This window comes from Pipistrellus hanaki (assembly GCF_964339955.1).
Source record: "Pipistrellus hanaki genome assembly, chromosome: 7".
In the NCBI taxonomy this organism is placed as follows: domain Eukaryota; kingdom Metazoa; phylum Chordata; class Mammalia; order Chiroptera; family Vespertilionidae; genus Pipistrellus; species Pipistrellus hanaki.
The window spans coordinates 56,150,006-56,167,558 of NC_140509.1; the positions used below are offsets into that span (position 1 = coordinate 56,150,006).

The window sequence follows — 17,553 nt, forward strand, 5'->3', positions numbered from 1 at the left end:
ACTGAAAGGTGATTTATATCAACAAATTAAATATAACTCTCAATTCGCCGAAACCGGTTTGGCTCAGTGGTGGAGCGTCGGTCTGCGGACTGAAGGGTCCCAGGTTCGATTCCGGTCAAGGGCATGTGCATTGGTTGCGGGCACATCCCCAGTAGGGGGTGTGCACGAGGCAGCTGGTCGATGTTTCTCTCTCATCGACGTTTCTAGTTCTCTGTCTCTCTCCCTTCCCTCTCCCTTCCTCTCTGTAAAATATCAATAAAATATATTTTTTTTAAAAATAAATAAATAAATATAACTCTCAATTAAAGAGAGGCCATAGATATACATGGAGAGTGCAACAGATAATTGCAAGGCTGATGTATTCACACCGTGTTCATATGTGTCATCCATCAGTGATGCTGACTTAGTCATATGATGATCTATGTCAATTAGTAAGAAAATAACAAATTAGCCGTGCTACAGGCCATTCATTAATTTTGCTCATAAGGACAGTCTTGAGTGCAAAAAGACACTCAAAGTCTAATTTTAGTAATAAGTACAAAGCACAACCTAGTTGTAAATATGAAAAACTTACTTTCCCAAGTTCTCCACATAGCCAAGGCAGGTGGAAAAACAGTAGTTGTATGCAATCACAATGGAAGGATATAGCGACTGGAAATCCAGAACAAGAACAGAGTTGCTATAGAAGCGAGATTCAGGCTCCATAATTAGGGGGACACATTGTGGGGCTCTCATTTGGGACCTCTGCTGTACATTAGGTGTCACAGGAATATAGTTCATTGGTTTAGCAATACGCAACATCATTGACTCCACACGGTACTGTAGGCAGAGATGTGGAGGTAGGAAGAGAAGAAGAAATAGTTTAAATATGCTGTTCTTTGGAATAGTCATCAGGGAAATGTTTTGCTCTTCAGAATATGGCTGCATGACTTTCTTACAATAAAGTTAGTACTGATTATTTGGTCAGCTATTAGGTGCTTGAAGGGGACATTTATAAATTCTTTTTGTAATCCCATACTTAAAAAAAAAAATTCTTTATTGTTGAAAGTTTTACATATGTCTCCTTTCCCCCCACTGACCTCTCCCAGCCCACACCCCGCCCCCCAGCTCAGGCTTTCACTCCCCGATTGTCTGCTTATATGCATGTACTGTATGTAAGAACTTTGGTTGATCCCTTTTCCCCACATCCACCCTCCTCCTGCTTTCTCTATAAGGTTTGACAGTCTGTTTGATGCTTCTATGTCTCTATAAAATATGTCGAAAGGCTTACATCATAAAGCAATATTGAAAAGACAAATAGATTTCTTTTTACATTTAAATAAAGCTCTATCATAATAAACAGATGTGGGAGAGATAGCTGTATAATTTATCAATTTATTTAAAAAGTTGGCCAACCTTTTATTTAATTTTAATTTTAATTTACAGGGAGGAAGGGAGAGGGATAGAGAGCCAGAAACATCGATGAGAGAGAAACATCGACCGGCTGCCTCCTGCACACGCCCCACCAGGGATGTGCCTGCAACCAAGGTACATGCTCTTGACTGGAATAGAACCTGGGACTCTTCAGTCCGCAGGCTGACGCTCTATCCACTGAACCAAACCGGTTTTGGCTGGCCAACCTTTTAGAAAGTGATTTGGGAAAGTTTGAGAATGAAACTCAGGGGACTGGAGATGATAAATGTTATCCTAATTTTTCAAGAAGGAAACACAAAGATTCCAGAATTAAAAGGTAATCAGCTTAATTCTCACAAAATTGAATCTAGCAATTCGTTGTTTATAATAACAGCTACTATGTAGATGGTTTGGAATATTAGATTAAAAAAAGCACTCGCCTGCACCCCCCGGGGACCCTAGTGGCCCCTGACTGTCGCACGGGGCTCCCGCCAGCCTGCAGCGGCCATGCCTCCCAATACTCCAGCCCATCTTTGCTAAAGGGACTGTTGTAAAAAGAAGGAAAAAGAAAAGGGGCAAACACAGCTACAAAAAATAAAAATGGCTACAAACAAGTACCTATTAATAACAACATTAAATGTAAATGGACTAAATGCTCCAACATAATAAAAGCCTTATATGACAAATCTACAGCCAACATCATACTCAATGGGGGCAAAAACTAAAAAAACCCACAAAAACCAAAAAACCCCCAAAACACACCACAAAACCATTTCCCCTAAGAACAGGAACAAGACAGGGATGCCCATTTTCACCACTCCTGTTTGACATAGTACTGGAAGTGCCAGCCATAGCGATTAGACAAGAAGAAATAAAAGGCATCCAAATTGGAAAAGTTCTTAAGAAGTAAAATTGTCATTACTGGCAGATGACATAATATTATACAAAGAAAACCCCAAAGCCTCCATAAAAAAACCCCCACAACAAACTAGAATTAATAAATGAATTTGACAATGTAGCAGGATATAAAATTAACACCTAGAAATCTATGGCTTTTTTATACACCAATAATGAACTCACAGAAAGAGAAACAAAAAAAATCCCATTTACCATTGTAACAAAAACATTAAGATACCTAGGAATAAATTTAACCAAGAAGGTAAATGACCTGTATTCAGAAAACTACAGGATGCTGAAAAAAGAGAGAGAGGAAGACATAAACAAATGGAAGAACGGACCATGTTCATGTACTGGTAGAATCAACATCATTAAAATGTCCATACTCCCCAAACCAATCTATAGATTCAATGCAATCCCCATTAAAATACCAACGGCATATTTCAAAAATCTAGAACAAACTCTCCAAAAATTCACCAGGGACAAAAAAAAAAAAAAAAAAGACCTCTGAAACATCGGGAAAGAAGATACTTTTCGAAAGAAGATATAAGGCCAAGAGACATATGAAAACATGCTCAAAGTCATTAATCATCTGAGAGATGCAAATCAAAATTACAATGAGGTACCATCTCACACCTGTCAGAATGGCTATCAACAAATGACAAGTGCTGCAAGGATGCGGAGAAAAATAAAAAAATGGGACTCCCATTTGATCTAGTAATCCCACTTCCAGGGGTATATCCCAAGAAGTCAGAAACACCAATTAGAAAGGACATATGCACTCCTTTGTTCATAGCAGCACAATTTACAATAGCTAAGATTTGAAAATAGCATAAGTACCCATCAGCAGATGAATGGATTAGAAAACTGTGGTACATCTACACAATGGAATACTATGCTGCAGTAAAAAAGAAGGAATTCTTATAAAGAGCATCATGCTAAGTGAAATAAGCCAGTCAGAGAAAGATAAATATCACATGATCTCACTCATTTGTGGAATATAATGAACAACATAAACTGATGAGAAAAAACAGAACCAGAGTCATAGAAGCATTAAACAAACTGTCCAATCTATGAGGGAAGGCGGAGGGAGGGGGTGAGGAGGTAAGAAATCAACCAAACGACTTGTATGCATGCATATGAGCTTAACCAATGGACACAGACCAGCCGTGTGTGTGTGTGTGTGTGTGTGTGTGTGTGTGTGTGTGTGTGTGGCATTTGCTGGGGGGGGGGGGAGGTAGTTGGAGAGAGGTCAATGGGGAAAAAGAAAACTTATGGTGATACTTTAAATAGTAAAGATTTTTGTTTTGTTTTTTTTAAAAGGAGAAAAAAAAACCTCACAAGAATTAGCATGGGCTCACTGAAAGTTCTCATGTGGTTTTGAGGTATTCACCTTTTTTAAAATTATAAGCCAGCTCAAATAGTTTTTAAAACCTATAGGGGTATAAATAAATACAATAAATAGCTTACACACAATAAAATGAAATAAACAAATAGTGATGCCAAAATAGTTAGTGCTCTAATTACTGATGTCATAGATTGGGAGAATGTTATAGAGTAATTAAAATAATTAAAAGATTTTTTGAGGTTAAGGAACCTGAGGGATTTAATGTGATATCCCTTATGCCTACAATAATGTCTATTTAACAAATTAAAGGTATTCAAATAAATATTTGTTAAATGAGTGCACGAAATCATTTTTATCAAGACATGTGAAAAAATCTCTCATATATTCGGGAAATTAGAAAGATGAATTAAATGGATTCTAAGCTCTCATTTCTCTTTAACATTAAAAAAAATCACCTCAAATATCTCAAAAATAAGTGTATTACTCATACAGAACTTTCAAGTGCAAAAACCCCCAACCAACCAACCAACCAACCAACCAACCAACCAAACGGATTTCCTACCTGCGAACCCCTTGTCAGTACATGTAAAAACTGAATGCCAAAAAGTCTAGCCATTTCACTGGTTTTTCCAATCAGGTCCAGCTGTTCTAACATTTGGAGATTTCCGCGCACACGGCTAATGTAATGATCAACCATTTTCCATCTATTAAAAGAGAATCCATGCTATGAACATTAGGGAAAAATTGGGACACCTGAAATTAGTACTGTTTTCATTCTGCCAAAACATACATATTAATTAGTGATGTTATTTAAGGAGTAATGATGTATGTTAAAGTATGCTAAAGAATTAAACAGAAAATCTCAGATATTTCCAATGCATAAAACTTAGTGAAAATATGCAAAGTTTGAAATAGCACTTGTGATAAGATGATAAGACTTTAGGATAATTATTTTCAATATTTTTCTTGGTGTTATTTTTTGTTCTAAAAAATTAGCATATTCTCCTAGATGCCACTGTTCACGATGCAATAATTATACAATTATAATTTATCATATTTATAGGTGTTTTTATATATCCTTACCCAATAATTTTTTATTGATTTTAGAGGGAGTGAGAGAGAAACATCGATATGACAGAAAAACACTGATTGTTGCATCCCGTATGCCTTAACCAGGGATTGTCAGGGAACCTTCTGGTGTGTGGGACCGTGTCCCAACTAGCCACCAGCCAGGGCATCTATACTTTTATTTTTAAGAACATGGAAGCTTTGGGTTATCATTTGTAAATACCAGTCTAAAAAAAAAAAAGCATGAATTGTCTTCTCATGGGAAGAAACTGAGTAAATTGAAAAAGACTTAGAAAAATCAGGAAAATAATTTTTATGAAACCACGTACATAAAATTAGTACATGTACATCAAATTAGTATTTCCTGTGAAAACAAAAAATATTTTCTTTGATTTACACTTTTTAAAAAAATTGACCCTTTTATCTTTTTGGTAAGAAAACAAGCAAACAACAACCCTCACCAGAGCCATCAAAGGAAGTTTTCATTTTTGTTAAAATATATTTTATTGAGTTTTTACAGAGAGGAAGAGAGATAGAAAGCCAGAAACATCGATGAGAGAGAAACATCGATCAGCTGCCTCTTGCACACCCCCTACTGGGGATATGCCCACAACCAATGTACATGCTCCTGACCGGAATTGAACCCGGAACCTTTCAGTCCGCATGGCCAACGCTCCATCCACTGAGCCAAACCGGTTTCGGCAGAAGTTTTCATTTAATATTATGTTATTAAAATGTAAAAATGGCCGAAACCGGTTTGGCTCAATGGATAGAGCGTTGGCTTGGGGACTGAAAGGTCCCAGGTTCGATTCTGGTCAAGGGCATGTACCTTGGTTGCAGGCATATCCCCAGTAGGGGGTGTGCAAGAGGCAGCTGATCGATGACTCTCTCTCATCGATATTTCTATTATTCTCTATCTGTCTCCCTTCCTCTCTGTACAAAATCAATAAAATATATTTGAAAAAAAATGTAAAAATGACCCAAAGATATGTTATAAAGAAAATTCATTCAAAGAATATTAAAGGATCAAATATATGGCAACTTTTAGTTATATGGCTTTTTAGAACAATATAGTCATATAACTGCTAAATATAAAAAGTTGAGTGGGCAGGTAGGTGATTGAGCGTTGACCTGTGAACCAGGAGGTCACAGTTCCATTCAGCTGAGGGCACATGACAGGGTTGCTGGCTCAATCCCCAGTGCAGGAGGCAGCCGAATGATGATTCTATCTCATCCTTGATGTTTGTATCTCTTTATCCTTCTCTTTTCTTCTCTGTAATCAATAAAACTTATTTTTTTTAAATGCATTGCATATACTCGAAAAAAGAGAATGACTTTGATTTTTTACCAGAAACAGTGAAGGCTGAGAGAAAAGGAAATGAAATCCTTAAAGTGGTGAGGAAAAAGAAATCTCAACCCCAGAATTAGACAGTAAAATATTAAAAAATTAAGGTGAGAAAGTTATTTTCGGAACAATAAAGACTGAGACAATTTGTTGCCATTAGACTTGCACTAGAAGACTTGCCAAAGAAAATAATTTAGCAGTGTCTTAAAATGTGAAACAAGCCTAGCCAGGGTAGCTCAGTGGTCAAGTATTGACCTATGAACCAGGAGTTGTGGTTCAATTCCTATTCAGGCATATGCCCAGGTTGTGGGCTTGATCCCCAGTGTAGGGCATGCAGGAGACACTGATCAATTATTTTTTTCTCATTATTGATGTTTCTATCGTTCCATCTCCCTTCTTCTCTGAATAAAAATACATTTTAAAGAAAGTGAAACAAATAACCATGTGACCCAGCAATTCTACTCCTAGAAAAATGAAAATGCATGCTTACACAAAAATTTTCATTCAGTTTTACTTCACAATAGCCTCAAACTAGAAAAATCCTAATTGTCCATCAACAGGTAACTGTATACTCTGGATACTCAAGTAAATTGTGGTAATTGATTATTATTTACTAACAAAAATGGAAATTACTGCTGTATGTAACAGCATGGTTCAATCTCAAAAAATATTATGCTGAACTTCTTGAAAGAAACTAGAATCAAAGGGATAAGTTGTAAATAACCATACAAAAGTTCTAGAACTGGCAAAATTAATCTATATCCATATAAATTCAATTAATACTTAACTGGGTAGTTAAAAAATATGTAGGTTTACTGTAAAGCTGTCTTAAGAAAATTTTCTGGGTGTTAGAAATGTTTTTTTAAAAAAATCTTGATTGTGGTAGTGGTTATAGGATTCATACATTTTTCAAAGTCATCACACAATACACTAAAAAGTGTATTTTACTGCATATAAATTATACTCCAATAATACTGATTTTAAGAAAAATTATCCTCTTCAGAGTTATAAAACATTACCTGTATAGATCTGTCTTGTTATCAAACCAATCTGATAAGACTCGAAAGGTAAAGAGGGGAAAACGCTGATGAAGAACATGAAAGCTCACATTTTCAAAAGTGTAGTTAGTCAGAGCCACCTAAAAAAAAATAACAGAAACAGAAGACTCCATTATAATAATGCTTGTATTTATATACAAATTTGGTTCTAAAAGATTCTAAATATTACTTCTAACCTTCCATAGTGGCAATCACAATTTAAAACTATGAATATATAAAAAAATATATATATAGGTAGCCTAGTAGACAGAAATGTCCATAATAAATTAATATTTAATTGAAAAAAATCTGACTTGATGAGATTCAACTTGGTTATATAATACCTGTTGAATAGATCCCAGTTCTTTTCATATTCTATGCCAATATAAATAGGGGAGAATCCAAGATGGCTGCTCGGGTAGACATCTAACCGCAGCAGCACACAACAATTTCAATGGAATACAACTAAAATGTAGAGTGGACATCGCCCAATATAAATAATGCCAGGCAGAGAAGCATTGCTAAGCAAGTTAATTTTTTGTTCCTTCCATACTTACTATTTGGTCCTTGATCACATACTTACTGTTTTGTCCTCGAATCCCACAGATTCGAGCATGAGTTATTTAGTTAAAGGCAGGCATTCATCCTGCTCCCAAGAATTACATCAATACTAAGACGCAATATAAGACATTATAGAGTCAGTTTCTTTCCAAAAGCAAAGGATTAAAAGGATATAGCAGAAACGTATCCCTGTCTTCAAAATATGTAGGTAAAAGCTGTGTTTATAGGAGAGTAGTGAAAAAAAATCCAAATTCATAAAACAAATAGATGGTCTATAAGAAATACCCACAAGGCACAAGCAATTTAGACAATGGCAGGTATTTCAATGCAAAATGGAAATTAAGAAATCAGCATTCTCCATTATTAAGTCAGCTTGGGATTCTGAGGAATAATAGTTCAAACAGCACTTCACACATTTATATATTATATTACAATTCTGAAATATTTTCTTTTCCATGTCCCCAATCCAGCAAATACAAAACAGGGATTGAAGGTTAAGCTCATCTTAGTGTACTGACCCAAAATGGTTCTACTTTATCTTCAATTTCTATCAATCTACAGAACAGCAGCACTGGAATGTAGCATACTTCAGAGCGCATGTCACACACACACACACACACACACACACACACACACACACACTTTTAAATTCTGGAATGAGACTATTCTAAAGTCACCAGAATAAAGCAGTTCTTAGAAGTAAATCACCATTACCATCCTCTCCTCCCCCACTTGTAAATCAGTACTGTCCGAAGTACTTCTCTCAAAAATAAATAACTCATGTTATTATTAAATCTCCATATCTGAATGACTCTTTTACGATACTTGTTAATAATTTCATTTTTTTAAAGTTTCAATTTAGTTTTATAAAAATGGAGCCAAACATCTGATCTCTGGTAGTTGCATGATTACCTAATTAATTCAGAGTATATTTAGACTAAACCTAATCTGCTGGAATATACATCTTAATGAAAACAAAAACAAAACAACAACAACAACAAAACTCAGATGGAAAAGATCACCTCATTTGTCCTGCAGTTTTCTCATTAAGGAAAAACTGAAAGTTTGCTATAAATTGACCTATGAGATTAATTAGGGGATTTTTATGACCTCAAACAAAACTTAAATAAAATCTTAGAAATTCATCCCCAATATTTGAGGCAGGTGACAAATCCATGGACTGTGTTGATATTGTTTCAAAGAGAACAATTTCATAAATTTGATTAAGACTAAACACATTATAACTCTATATTACACTCACTCTACTTTGAGTCTTCTTATAATCTCAGTTATGATAATATTAAAGGAAACAAGAACTCAATAAAATTAAGGCAATCCATTTTCAGAATGTTCCAATCTTCAGAATGGTTTACTGTAGAAGTTAAAATATGAATCTAAAAATATGAAATAGGAGTTTGTCACTTATCTTAGTCAGAAATCTGAGTGAGTTAAACATTGGGTAAAAGTACTTTGTAGATCAAAGGAAGAATCGATAAAAATAAAGTGTTCAGTGCTTGTCCATTTATTTTATTGGTAAAGGAGTGGGCTGAGAGGCGTACACTTTTCCATTCATTCACAATGTTTAGTCACTTTAGAAACAAACTTAAAAGATTTACAGAACTGGGGGAGGCAGTCAGATCTAGTGCAGGGGGATACAGAAAATAATGAAAGGAGGCACCTGTGGCCTGTATTCTCCATCACCTCATTCCTTTAGTTGTTCATCATTTCCCCGTCTTAATGTCAAAAAAAAGTACATAAAGAAATGTACACAAATTTAAATGAATTTTTATATATGTATAAAAATATGTCACCCCATCCACATGAAGATACAGAAAATTTCTAGGACACTGGAAGGCTCCCTTGTGCACTTTCCCAATCAATATTCATGCAAGTTAACCACTATAGATTATCCTTTCACACTCTCTCCTCACTCCCCATCAAGACTTGACAGTTCTTGCCGAAACCGGTTTGGCTCAGTGGTAGAGCATTGGTCTGCGAACTGAAAGGTCCCGGGTTCGATTCCGGTCAAGGGCATGTACATTGGTTGCGGGCGCATCACCGGTAGGGGGTGTGCAAGAGGCAGCTGGTCGATGTTTCTCTCTCATCGACGTTTCTAGCTCTCTCTCTCTCTGTAAAAAAATCAATAAAATATATTTTTTTAAAAAAGACTTGACAGTTCTCTTTCTTCCAAATGCATGTACCATTTATGTCTCATTTGGCTCTTTTTTGGTGCCTGTAGGGTCAATGATAGATGCCCTATTGAAACTATATAATATGACACACATACACATACACACACACACTCATTGTGAACATGGTCTGTCCTCGAAGAACTTATTATATATTTCATACATATTCTCGGTTCAAAAAGTTCCTTCCTATATCTAGACTAAATTTTTCTTACTGGAGTAAATGAATTCATTTGGCCTTAAGTGCAAAAATGATTTAAGTGTAAGAAATGATAAAAGTATACAACATTCAACACATATAGCATATTTTATAATAGCTATAGATTTTCTAGTTACTGCTACCTTTGACACAAATAAAAATATTAAAATTCATCAATAACATTAAAGTTAAATACTTCTGTAGCTTTGTATTTTAGGAAGTGGTTACTTTTGTAACTAAGTATAAAACAAAAAATTCACAGATACAAAAGTTACACAGTAAGCTATACTAATATGCTATAATGATTAAAATCGTTACATTGAGCTAATCTCTTATTCACAAACAAAATTTTAGCTAAAGTACCTTACCTCATTTCTCATGATTCTCCAAAGATTCAGTGTAATTCGGCCAACAATATTTATCTCACTCGTTGTATCTGACCCATAGTCATCTCTTTCAGCTGCAAATCTGTTCTCAATTTTGTCATCTATAGAAATGAAAATAGGCTGCATCAGGACTCACAGAAACCAAATTTCTAAGCAAATTATGACAAAGAAAGTGAGAATAAAAATTAAATATAAATAAAGATGAAATGTAATTCAGTCTATTTTGTTTAGACTTAAAGATCATTATTTTGAGTAACAATTATTTTTCTTTCCTCTTTAAGTTATGAAATAATTTTGTGAAATAAATGTATTTAAAAACTATATATGTTTTAATAAGTGTGGGTATATAATAATATATAATATATACATACATTTAAAAAACAAAAACCCCTTTACCTTTAAATTTGGTAATTTCTGGTGCTATTTTTATGAATACCTAAGGCTACTACATTTGTTTGGTGCTAAAATGAAAAATGTCTACTATTAAACCAGTCATTTCTTAGAAAAAAATGGTAGTTTTTAACCTAACCAATTCTCTGAAAATTTTTGACATCAATTAATGATGTTCATATTGAGGATGAAATTCTCTAAATTGTGGGAAGTCTTCATTCCTCTTATAGCAAATAGAATTCTGAGTCTAGTTTATTAAGTGAAGTTTTTACTTGACTGGAAATTAACACGTGTTTTCCTTATATAACACTGGGTATACACAAATGTTGCTGATTAGAGGCTCTGGAATAATAAATATATTTACCATGTACTGAACAGCTATTATGTTCTAAGAACCTCACTCACATTATTTTGTGTATTTATCTTTTATTTTAAAATATTTTTATTGATTTCAGAGAGGAAAGGAGAAACATCAACGATGAGAGAGAATCATTGATTGGCTGCCTCCTGCATGCCCCCTACTAGAGACTGAGCCTGCAACCCAGGCATGTGCCTTTGGCCAGAACTGAACCCAGGACCCTTCAGTTCGTAGGCCCAAGCTCTATCCACTGAGCTAAAGAAGCTAGGGCCACATTACTTTACTTTAAAAATATATTTTATTGATTTTTCACAGAGAGGAAGAGAGAGGGATAGAGAGTTAGAAACATCGATGAGAGAGAATCATCGATCAGCTGCCTCTTGCACACCCCCTACTGGGGATGCGCCCGCAACCAAGGTACATGCCCTTGACTGGAATCGAACCCGGGACCTTTCAGTCCCCAGGCCGACGCTCTATACACTGAGCCAAACCGGTCCCGGCTATTTTAATACAACAACTTTATTATGTTAGTATACTTTTTATTTTGCACTGTAGTAAATTGTACTTGGAAATTTTTATCTTACTCCAGGTCATGTAGTAACAGAACCAGTGTTAGACACCAGAGTTACCTGATTCCAAAGACTATGTACACATCCCACCTCACCCCACTCTTCTCTATTTTAAAGAGATAATGTTTGAAAAATTTTTTCATTTAACAAAACAAACACTTCTATAATGTTTATTATATTCTCACGTTTCAAGTATTTCACAACTGCCTTGAGATAAGTTCTATTATCACCCCCATTTTAGAGATGAACAAATTGAGGTATGGACAGGTTAAGTAACTTGCTTGACAGTTAGCAGTATGGCCAGAATATTGGAGCCATGCAGCCTTTCTCTAGAATATGTGCTCTTTACTATGCTGCCTCCCTCACCAGGCCCTTTCTATTGTACCACGTTGCCCTACAAATACGATTTCAGCGGTGATTTTAAAAAAAACACAAGCTTCCATTCACTCTTCTGTGATGTAGTCATGTCTTACCTGTATAGCTAATTAACCTAATTAATAAGGGCATCTGAGCACTCAGCTTTTTCTCCTGAAACATATCTCAAATAAAATGTTGAAAAAAATTGAGATATACCACTATTTCCATTATTCAATACATAAAAAAAGTAACAAAAAACTAAATGTAGAGTATCTCTGCTTTTATATTCCAAGCGTTGGCAAAGCTCAAAAAATATTTACTGTCCTTGAATCTTTTAGCTTCAAATTTTGCCTTTAAATTTACCAACACTTAGCACATTTTATTAAAATCATAACCTCTCCCAGAAACTAATCTCTTGATTAGTTTTTATCAATTTTGTATTTGGACTTTTAGTCTCCTAAACTATATTCTATGTTGTCCTAGTCCAACTTATGGGAGCCTTTAAAATGAAGTTCTTAAAAATTTTGTAGTTATACAAAAAAATTTAAAAAAGTGCTTTATAAATGGCAATTTTGATATGTCTCTCATTATTGATCTTCTCTTAAATGAGAATCAAACTCTGGAAGAACAGACTAAAATACAGAACCAGATAAATAAAATTATGGTGCATCATTCCGATACCGGTTTGGCTCAGTGGATAGAGCGAAGGCCTGCCGACTGGAGGGTCCCGGGTTCGATTCCGGTAAAGGGCATGTACCTTGGCTGTGGGCACATCCCCTGTAGGGGGTGTGCAGGAGGCAACTGATCGAAGTTTCTCTCTCATCGATGTTTCTAACTCTCTATTCCTCTCTCTCTCTCTGTAAAAAAATCAATAAAATATATTTAAAAAAAATTATGGTGCATCAAATAAAAAAAATGTTATGTTCTGCCCTGGCCTGGTGGCTCAGTTGGTTGGAGCATTGTACTGTACACTAAAAGGTTTCAGGTTAAACTCCCAGTCAGAGCACATACCTAGGTTGCAGGTTCAATTCCTGGTTGAGGTGTGTACATTAGGCAACCGATAAATGTTTCTCTCTCTCTCTAAAAAAATAAATCAATAAAAGCATATTGTCAGGTGAGGGTTAATAAAAAAAAGTTATGCTTTTTTTTTTTTTTTAATATTTATCTTATTGATTTTTTACAGAGAGGAAGGGAGAGAGAGATAGAGAGCTAGAAACGTCGATGAGAGAGAAACATCGACCAGCTGCCTCTTGCACACCCCCTACCGGGGATGTGCCCGCAACCAACGTACATGCCCCTGACTGGAATCGAACCTGGGACCTTTCAGTCCGCGGACCGACGCTTTACCACTGAGCCAAACCAGTTTCGGCGAAAGTTATGTTTTTTACAATGATTATGAAGACTATCTCATTAGTATAAAATACAATAAGATGCTGGATGAAGGAAGCATAATAAAAATGGGATATATGTGTGATGAAAGTTATAATGTATACAAAAAATTAAAACCTGCCCTAGCTGGCATGGCTCAGTGGGTAGAGTGTTGGTCAGTGGGCTGAAACGTCCCAGGTTCGATTCCCAGTCAAGGGCACATGCCTGGGTTGGGTGTTCAATCCACAAAAGGCAGCTGATTAATTATCCTCTCTCATTAATGATGTTTTTATCTCTCTCTCACTCTCCCTTCCTCTTTGAAATCAATTAAAATATATTTTAAAAAAATAAAAACCTATACAAGTATATGAAAAAAGATGAAAAGAAAAAAAAATACTAATGGTATATATATATATACCATTGTATATACATATACATATACATACATATATGTGTGTGTGTGTGTGTGTGTGTGTGTGTGTAGCAGTGCGATTGGGATATTTTTTCTTTTACTTTTCTTGATTTTTAAAATTTTTTATAATGGAGTTATGATATATCTAGAACTTAAAAATTTAATATTAAACATTAGGCTAGGACAATAGTACTTTTAAACATCTTGTCTTTATTTACTTCGTAATTTGCTCTGTGGTTGACCCATAAAACGTTCACAATGCTACATACCTGGCACCCGAGATATCATCTGACACAAGTCGACACTTAAGGCAGCAGCCCTCTGTAAGAGGTAACCCCAGGAATGCATCTGAATCTCATACCCCAACAGTATATCAGGATCATACCTACAGAAGGAATCAAAAAAGGACCACACATTGAAATCTTTTACCAGAAGAATTGTTTCTTCATGATATAAAGTATAAAAATAAAAGTCTATATTCTATGTTTCTCAATGGGGATGATACAGTGGCACCTACAAAACTTCTGTACAAGAAGGAATTGGCCAAGTAGAAGTTCTTTGTTTGATGCTACTTTTATAAAGCAAGTACTGTTTTCACTTAGACTGTGTATTTATTTGATCTGACTTGGGAAAGAGGCTGATAGAAATTGGGGTGAGAGGTGAAGTACACGAGAGAGGGTATGATTGAAAATACAATGCAGGTAGGGGCAGGATGAAGTGTGAGGGCATGTGTGGATACTGTGTTCTGAAAAAATTTTCCCAGATCATTCTGTTGCCATTTCTCTATCTCTCTAACCTAAACTGACTTAAATATTTTTAACGCTGAGAAAGAAAATAAAAAATGTCTTCCATTTCTCACTTGATTTTAGTAATGACCTACCTGGTCCTTACGTGAAATAAGGCCTCAGTAATGACAAGTTTGTCCTCTAAACTTAAGAGGAAAGTAACTCAGTTTAATGGAAGACTGAAATATTAAAGGAAAGAGATTAATGTGGGAAAGATAAGCATCAGAAACTAGGAGAAAATTTCCTCATTGTGTTGAGTTGCACTGGTGAACTGAACTGACAATCTGCATCTAACTCAGAAAGAGCCTCGTGTGGGTCCTCTTATGACTTCCATGGTGACTACCATGGAAGAACATGGGGGGAAGAGAGGAACTGATTACAGTCATAAATTGAGAGCAAAAACTACAGTAATTATCAAATTAGAAGCACCAACATCTGCACAGATGAGAGCTGAGGGGGCTGTACCTAGGGCAGTGGCAATTGGCATGGAAGAGAAGGAATGATTTTGAGAAATACCTGAGATTAAGTGGATAAGATATATTGTATGGATGTAGAGAAAAGAGAAAAGGGAGGGATCAAAGCTTATATTTAAATTAGGGAGTTTGGGAAAATGGAAAATTATTAACAGTTCAAGGAAATATAGAAAGAGACAAATGATTGTGACAAGAAGATAATAGATTTAGTTTTACTTGCTTAATATTGCTTTATACTATTTTTTGTGTTTGCCATCTGAGGAGTAAATATTAAGAATGGAAAAATAAAGTTAATAAAACTCCCTGAGTATGCATCTATATTTTATTCAACTTTATATCTAGCATCCAACACTGCACGTTACACACAGAGTTAAAAGTACTGATAAGGCTGAGCCTCTTGTGCATTATCTCGCTTAACTGTCCTACCCATTACCCATTTACAGATGAGGACACTAAAGCTTGGAGATACATTAACTTGCCTGAGATAATAAGCTTTTAGGGGTTTGTTTGAACTAATAATATAAAGAACATTACAGAATTGAAATGTTGATATTTTAGCATTTTTTCCCCCTCTTTATAATAATCATGATCTTTGGAGTAAGAATCAAAAGTTAGTTGTATTTTACTTTACTGCATTTTTTCCTTAATGACTAGTATAACTCTAGTTATAGACATTTTAAGAAGTACTGCACTTGCACATGATTGAGAAAACTCACTATGTTGGCAAGTAATCTTGTTGTGGGAAACATATCTAACAAGGAGAAGAAAGCACAAGGAGTTCAGGGACATGACTGGATTTGTGCTGGCATACAAAAATGGTATTGACAGAAACTACATTTTCCTTTTGCTACGCTGCTTGAAGAAATAAAAGGATGGGCACAAAAGCATCTGACATGTTCATGACAAATTCTGTGAGAAGATAAACGGTAGGACTGACAATGGCAAGACTCAAATGGATGGGAATCCATCCGGTCACCAGTGCTATAAACGCTAAAAATACATCATTTTCCCCCTCCCCAATGTAGTCGGTACTAGCATATCATTTTTGATGCTCTGAGATTTAATTTAATTTTGTTGAAAACATTTTCTGGTTTTCCAATTTTCAAAATGGTTTATGTTAACCTATTTTGGATACAGTCAGACGTTGAGTGCATAGAATATCAGAACATAATTTCAGTTTTATAGGCTTTACAAGAATTCCACTATAAAGTTCAACTAAATTTTACAAAAGGTCAACTACAGAGAGGATTGAGTATAACAACATGCTCAAGGACAGCTTTTATCCACACATCAGGATTCAGAGTGTATTTTCTAGCCTGATTTTGGCATTTAAAAATCTAAAGCTTGCAATGGCAGAAATATTAAGTAACTGGAAAAGTGAAACATTTAATAAGAGAGTCCTTGGCTACCCAGAATACTACTCTTGAGAAAATGCAAAAGATCCACTTTTTATCAAAACAACAATGCGATACCATCTCACACTTGTTAGAATAGCTAACATCAACAAATCAACAAATGACAAGTGTTGGCGAAGTTGCGGAGAAAAAGGAACCCTCGTGCACTGCTGGTGGGAATGCAGACTGGTGCAACCACTGTGGAGAACAGAATGGAGTTTCCTCAAAAAATTGAAAATGGAACTCCCATTTGACCCAGTAATCCCACTCCTAAGAATATATCCCAAGAAACTAGAAACTCCAATCAGAAAGGATATATGCATCCCTATGTTCATAGCAGAACAATCTACAATAGCCAGAATTTGGAAACAGCCTAGGTGCCCGTCAGCAGATGATTGGATCCAAAAACTATGGTACATCTACACAATGGAATACTATGCTGCCATAAAAAAGAAGAAATTCTCATCATTTGCAGCAACCTGGAATTGGAGAACATCATGCTGAGTGAAATAAGCCAGTCAATGAAAGAGAAACACCACATGACCTCACTCATTTATGGATATTAAAGAACATTACAAACTGATGAACCAAAAGACAGATATAAAGACAGTAAAGCAACAAGCAGACTGTCAAATTAAAGCGGGGAGGGTAAGGAGATCTGGGGTAGATAAGAGGTCAACCAAAGGACTTGTATACATGTATATAAGTACAACCAAGGACACAAAACTCTGGGGAGGGAGGGCATCTCTGGGAGGGGGGAGGCATTGGTATATGTACACAGATAATAATTTAATAAAAAAAAAAAAAATAAAAAAAGATCCACTTTTTAAATTTATGAACAAATTGCATTACAAAGCTTTTTAGAAATATTGTTTTGTTTAGAGCTCAGAAAACATTTACTTAGGGTAAAAAAACAAGTTTATTGAAATGGTGGCTGGTCTCCATGGAAAAGCCTATTTTAGCATAAAAAAATCATGCTAAAATCTAACTTGGAAAGCTAGAGGCTAAGCTAATATCTCCTTCAC

At 35.4% G+C, this 17,553-nt stretch overlaps 1 protein-coding gene across 2 annotated transcripts in view; it reads right to left on the minus strand.

Annotated features, from left to right (window-relative positions):
- The window catches only part of REV3L (REV3 like, DNA directed polymerase zeta catalytic subunit), a 135,497-nt gene that overhangs the window by 17,933 nt on the left and 100,011 nt on the right, over positions 1-17,553 (minus strand). For both annotated transcript variants that reach the window (XM_084889867.1, XM_084889868.1), the window contains 5 exons: positions 14,146-14,261; positions 10,405-10,523; positions 7,070-7,188; positions 4,200-4,341; positions 575-819 (listed from right to left, as the gene is read on the minus strand). In XM_084889867.1, the coding sequence (XP_084745993.1) occupies positions 575-819; positions 4,200-4,341; positions 7,070-7,188; positions 10,405-10,523; positions 14,146-14,261 (741 nt within the window). The remainder of the gene's footprint in view (positions 1-574; positions 820-4,199; positions 4,342-7,069; positions 7,189-10,404; positions 10,524-14,145; positions 14,262-17,553) is intronic.